Source organism: Felis catus, chromosome B4 (genome assembly GCF_018350175.1).
Source record: "Felis catus isolate Fca126 chromosome B4, F.catus_Fca126_mat1.0, whole genome shotgun sequence".
Lineage (NCBI taxonomy): Eukaryota > Metazoa > Chordata > Mammalia > Carnivora > Felidae > Felis > Felis catus.
The window spans coordinates 135,551,443-135,557,442 of NC_058374.1; the positions used below are offsets into that span (position 1 = coordinate 135,551,443).

The 6,000-nt window shown below is 56.7% G+C and overlaps 1 protein-coding gene across 2 annotated transcripts in view; it reads right to left on the reverse strand.

The window, feature by feature from the left end:
• Nucleotides 1-6,000, reverse strand: part of RRP7A (ribosomal RNA processing 7 homolog A) — an 8,702-nt gene extending 2,702 nt beyond the window's left edge. For both annotated transcript variants that reach the window (XM_006934138.4, XM_003989353.5), the window contains exons 1-6: nucleotides 5,842-6,000; nucleotides 3,724-3,866; nucleotides 2,007-2,132; nucleotides 1,212-1,329; nucleotides 707-804; nucleotides 141-339 (exon numbers count right to left, since the gene is read on the reverse strand). In XM_006934138.4, coding sequence (XP_006934200.3) covers nucleotides 141-339; nucleotides 707-804; nucleotides 1,212-1,329; nucleotides 2,007-2,132; nucleotides 3,724-3,866; nucleotides 5,842-5,983 — 826 coding nt within the window. In that variant the 5' untranslated portion in view covers nucleotides 5,984-6,000. The remainder of the gene's footprint in view (nucleotides 1-140; nucleotides 340-706; nucleotides 805-1,211; nucleotides 1,330-2,006; nucleotides 2,133-3,723; nucleotides 3,867-5,841) is intronic.

Genomic DNA, 6,000 nt, shown 5'->3' on the forward strand with positions numbered 1-6,000 from the left:
CCAAGGACACTCCCACCCCGCACCCAGGTCTGGCCGCCCTCCACATCTGAGTTCCGGCCGCGGCTGGCAGCAGTGGCCACGGCCGGGCCGGGCCCCGAGGGAAGCGGGGCTGAAGGGCAGGGGCCTGGGGCGCTGCTTACGCTCCATCTTGGCCTCTCGGTGCTGCCAGGCGTAAAAGTTGAGCAGCTCTTTGCGGGCGCGCTTCCGTCTCTCCCTCTCCAGCACCCGCAGGCTCGCCGCCTCCGTCCGGGGTAGCACTGGCCGCCGGCCCCGGCGCGTCACCTTCACCCAGCCCTCCTCGTCCGGAATCCCTTCCTCCTCCTTGGCCTTGGCCTCCTCCTGCAAGGAACAGACCCCGTGATGCGCAGGCGCCTGGGACCCGCCCTCCTCTCGTGGCTCTTTCCCTCCTGCGCCGGGAACCTCCCCGGGCACACATCACCACCTGCTGCGGCCTCTCCCTCCCAGTGGCTAAGTACGGGGGGACGGGGGAGCACAGGGGTGCCAACGCTGCCTCCTCCCTCAGACTGTCTGTTTTCCACAGACCACTCGGAGACTAGAGGTCTCCAGCTAGGTGACCCAGGACTCAGAAGGGAAAAGAGGAGTAACCGGGACAGGCTGCCACCGCCCCTCCTCCTCGAGCGCCGCACACAACACCCACGACACCTCCTTCCCTGTGGCCACGCAGCCGCCCCTCCCGAAGCCCCACCTCAGCTATCCTCTTGTCATACGCCTCCATGAACGTGTCCACTTCGACCCTCAAGGCCTCGGGGTCCGGCACCGAGTCTGTGTAGTTGCTGACCCACTCTGAGGGAGAAAGGAGTGAGGGACGGGGCCTCCTCGGGGCCAGCCAGTCAGGATCTTTTTTTTTTTTTTTTTTTTTTAAGTGGGCTTCATACCCAGCATGGGGCTTGAACTCACAACACTGAGATCAAGACCTGAGCCGAGATCAAGAGCCGGACGCTTAACCCACTGAGCCACCCGGGTGCCCCCCAGTCAGGATCTTCTTCCACAGGCCACGAGGATGGCGACGTGTGGCCCAAGCTTCAGGTGCTAAGAAGAGTCTAGTGGCGGCGAGCTGGGCCCTCACCTCCGCCCACCCTGAGTGCCAGGCCCAGGCCTCCCAGGCACACGCAGCAGGCACGGCCCCCACAGCGCCTCCCCGCCAACCCAGGGCCCGGGACGGAGGTGCCCGACATCGCCGCGGTACTGACTGTGAACACCGCTCTTCACAGGGTGACTGTCTGTCGAGACCAGCAAAGGGCCCTTCAGGGCTAAGGCAGCCGACACCCCACCTGGCTTCTGGAACACCACGTAGGCTACCTGGAACCCCTGGGGGAAGAAGGAGAGAGGTCAGAATGCCAGGGCCCTTCCCGTCCTCCCAGTCACCCAGCACCAGGGATGCCACCTGCCCTCAGCTTGACTTGCTGCTGGACCAGGGGATGTGTGCTGGGCTGTTCCGCCACGAAGATAACCAGAAAGTGATCTGTAATCCTGGGGAGGGACGGCCACGCTGCTGATCTTCCCACTGGTGCTAGAAGCGACCCAGGCGAGGTGAGACACTCGGGACCTTCCTCCCAGTTATGGGAGGGACTCTGTGAAAAGCGAGCTCACCAAGCACCACGGGCGGACACCAGTTCACACGCGCTATGCCCGGAGCAGGTGCCTCACGTTTCCTCAAGGGGAAACGAGACCAGGCCATGGGGCCTAGGGAGGAATGGACTTCGGCGGACTTCGGCGGACTTCGGGAGCTCAGAGAGGCGTTCCCCCAGGATGCCGGGAAGAGCTAGACAAGAAGCTAAGGGATGTGGCGGATGCAGGGAAAGGAGCAGGGCGCCGTCTGCCCAACAGGCATCCTCAACCACACAAGCGAGGACTGGCCTAGGACCACGGGGACCGCTCAGCCGCCCTGCTGTCACCCTGCCACCACCGCCCCACGCACACCGCGGACGCTGTCCCAGCCCCACCGCGCGCCCCATGCGAGCAGACCGCAGAACTTGGATGCCTACCCGAACGGGCGTGGGGTGAAAAAACTTGGACTTTGGTTCCTCTGAGCGGTCAGCAAGGTCCGGCTTCTCCTGTAACTCCACAGACTGGACGGGGCCGCAGGGAGAGAGGAGGCGGGCCAGGCACTCCTGCCGAAGCGGGGGCAGGGGGTTGGGGAGGGGAGAAGCTCGGCATGAGAGGCAGCAGGGCCTTCTGGAGCCCCCTCTGCCCAGGGCAGCACCGCTGGGGGCGGGGTCTCAGAGTCCATGTCTGCCCAACGAGGGGGGCGCGCACACAGGCCCGGGCAAACCACATCCTCCTCGGCACCGTCCCAATCCTGCCTCCCGCGGCCCAAGACGTCAATCTTGTGAATTTTCATGTTCAAAACTCTGAGCAGAAAACCACAGCGCCGCTGGCCAGGGGACGTGGGAGGAAGGAGGCAGAGTGCGAGACAGAATCCAGGTATAAGCCTTTTGGGGCTTTGCTGGAAGCACATGCCCAGGACGGGTTTGGTTTGTCCCTGAAAGGGCTTCCTCACTTTGAAAGGCCATCTCGCTGAAAGATCAGTCCTTCCCTACCAATTTCTCTGGGTGAGTGATCCCCAAAGTAGGACCAGGTTCTATTACAAGAATAGGTGAGGACGTTTTGGGGGTTATGCGGAACATTCTGATTTTAGGAGACAACCAGCTAACTTTTCCTCCCCGCAGCGGCCATTTAAAACCGAAGTTAAATCAATGTTGTAGTTGCTAGACTCAGGCTGGTGGTGACCCTCGTGGTGGGAGGGGGGGAGGCATGAAGGGATTTCTTGGGCTCAGGCCATGTTCGGTTTCTGGGTGCTGAGTACACGGGGTGTTCCGTCTGTGAAATGGAGCAAGCTGTGCGCTAGGGCCCAGGCCCTTCTCTGTATACACAATACGGTTCAGGAAAAGGTAAAAAATGACGCCCTCTCCTCTGCTTCTTTCTCTAGAACAATCTTTTAGAAATCAGTATTTCTTTTTTGAATCCCAAGTCATCTAAAATCCAGCAACTCCCTTAGTTTCTCTTCTATAAAGTTATGGAAGGCAAAACTTCACTGCTTTTTGTGAAAGAAAGTTAATGTCTGGATAGATTGAGAAGTACTTTTATCTTCTTATATTTTTTCTTATGGAGATGTATCACTTTTATCATCAGGGAAAAACATGTAATTCAAACAATTCTGGGTAATAACAAGAAGCTTTGAGCTCCTCAGAACTATAGCTTTTAATTTTTTTTTTAAGTTTATTTACTTATTTGGGGGGTGAGGGACAGAGGGAGGGAGGGAGAGAGAATCGCAAGCAGGCTCCACACTGCCAGCGTGGAGCCTGATGTGGGGCTTGAACCCATGCACCACGAGATCATGAGACCTGAGCCGAAACTCAGAGTCAGAAGCTCAACTGACTGAGCCACTCAGGTGCCCCATAAAACACAGCTTTAAAAAGCCATTTCCGGGGCACCTGGCTGGCTCGGTCCAGAGTGTGTGACTCTTGATCTCAGGGTGTTAAGTTTTTAAGACCCATGTTGGGTGTAGGGATTCCTTAAAAAAAAAATTTTTTTTAAGCCACTCCCTATCAAGAGACAGAGGCAGACCTCTAGATTCTCCCTTGGGGCTTCAGTTAGATGCTTCCAACTCACCACTAAGGACTTGGTGAAGGCCAGTGGGAGCCCAGCCCTGCCTGGGACTCCTGGCCAGCCCTACAGGTTCCCTCCCAGACACCCACTCACCTCTGTGCAGTATGGGGGCACATTGAGGACAAAAAGGGTCCGCTTCTGAGGCCAGGAAGACTTGGTGCCTTCTCGAACTCTGTGTTCTCTCACATAGAGGTAGTGAGAAGCCTGCTGCTTTTCCGAGAACTTGATTGGGATGGCTGGACGGGAAATGGGGGCAGGGGGGGATGGCGTGAAAATCAAGTTCACGCTGTCCCTTTCTAGTTCTGCCTATCCATTCCGTCACTGAGCCCTTCCCCTAGGCAAGGCCTGTGCGGGAATTGTGCAGGCTAGGAGAGTGAACGAACAGAGAACTTGCCCAGGAGGGGCTCCCAAGCTGGTGGGGGAGAGAATGTAAACGGGCAATTATTACAGGTGGGGAGCGAAATGAGAGGGGAGTTCAAACCCTGCTGCTCTTGGGGTCAACACCAAAATCCCGACAATGGCTGGAGGCCTTGCCAGATCCTGACCACCTTTCACCTCTTTCCATCCCCTCTTTCCCCAACCACTGTGTGGGCCCGCCACTCCACCTTCCCCCTATTCCTCAAGGAAGCCCAGGCTTCACCTGTGCTCACACATTTCCCTTTACCTGAAACATCAACTCTCCTCCCTCCACCTGTGCCTCAGGTTTTTTTTTTAAGTTTATTTATTTTTAAGATTTAAAAAAATGTTTTTTTATTCTTTAGTTTTTTTTTAACATTTATCTATTTTTGAGACAGAAAGAGACAGAGCATGAACAGGGGAGGGGCAGAGAGAGAGGGAGACACAGAATCCGAAGCAGGCTCCCAGCTCTGAGCTTGACAGCCCGACACGGGACTCTAACTCACGGACCATGAGATCATGACCTGAACCAAAGTCAGATGCTTAACCAACTGAGCCACCCAAGCACCCCTTAAGTTTATTTATTTTGAGAGAGAGAAAGAACACGAATGGGGGAGAGACAGAGAGAGAGGGAAACAGAGGATCTGAAGCACGCTCTGTGTTGACAGCAGAGATCCCAATGCGGGGTTCTAACTTACAAACTGTGAGATCATGACCTGAGCTGAAGTCAGACACTTAACCAACTGAGCCACCCTGGCATCCCCTATCCTTCAGGCTTTAACTTCCATGGAGAGCCTTTCATGCCAAGTTAGAACCACCTGCTCTGTGCCCTCCAACACCTCTCATGGTCTCTAAGCCTCCATCTGTGTGATCATTTGGATAATCGCTGACATTCCTGTAATGCTAGGGACTGTTTTCTGTTTTTCTCACCACCTCCTTCAGAGCACAGTGCCTGTGCTCAGGAAGCTCCCATGGGAGCGGGAGACGGCAATCAACAAGAAAGCACATAACAAGATTCTATCAAATATGAAAGAAAGGGGAAAACAGTGCAGGGTGGTCGGGTGGCAGAGGCCTTTAGACAGGCCATCAGAACGGCCTCCTTGAGAAACTGACATTAAAGCCAGAAGGCACAGCTGGGTGAGGTAGAGGAGGGCACAGCAGGTGCACAAACCCTGAGGATGTAAAGACTTTGTTGTCTCAGAGGAACAGAACAAGCTTTAGGTCGGCCGAGCCAGAACGTGGGGGTGGGGGGTCCACACAAATCAACGGTAAGAAGTCTGGATTTTGTTTTAGGTGCCGACTCGTAAAACCACTGGAGTGAGTTCTGTGGGTATGGAAACACAAGTGAGCCTGTGAGGCAAAATACTACTTCTGTCTGACTTTAGAAAGAACATTCTGGCACCTGGGCGAACGGTACGCAGGGGCAAGAACAGAAGCATGAGAACCGATTAGGAGGGCACAGCCAGGTGAGGGCTGACAGGGGCCAGACTAGGAATCGCAAAGAGATGATAGGAAGTGGCTGGGCTCACCTGCGGGGCGGGGGAGGTGGAGGTGTGAAGACGGACACGGGTTTGTCCTGGGGAAGAGTGTGGACAGACATGGGTTTGTTTACCTAAGGGAAGCGTTGCCCCAAATGGGCTCATCCCAGGAGAACGCCGCCAGACGCAAGCAGGGCGCAGCATCGAGCTCGCGGAGCTCGGGGCCTCCGGGACTCACACCCAACAGCGCGGCCGCTCCCGGGGTCCCCTTGCCACCGCCGCCTCCCGAGCCAACTCCCGGAGAAGCCTGGCCATCCCCGGACCCGCAGCTCCTCACCTGAATAGCCGGGCGGGCTCGGAATCCCCTGCTCGGAGCCCTGCGCCCCACGTTTCCTCCTGCGCGCCACCATCTTGCCAACCGGAAGCTGCGGGGGCCGCTGGGAGTTGCAGTTTGGCGCTCGGAGCCCGACCGTTTCCATGACGACGGCGCCGCGTG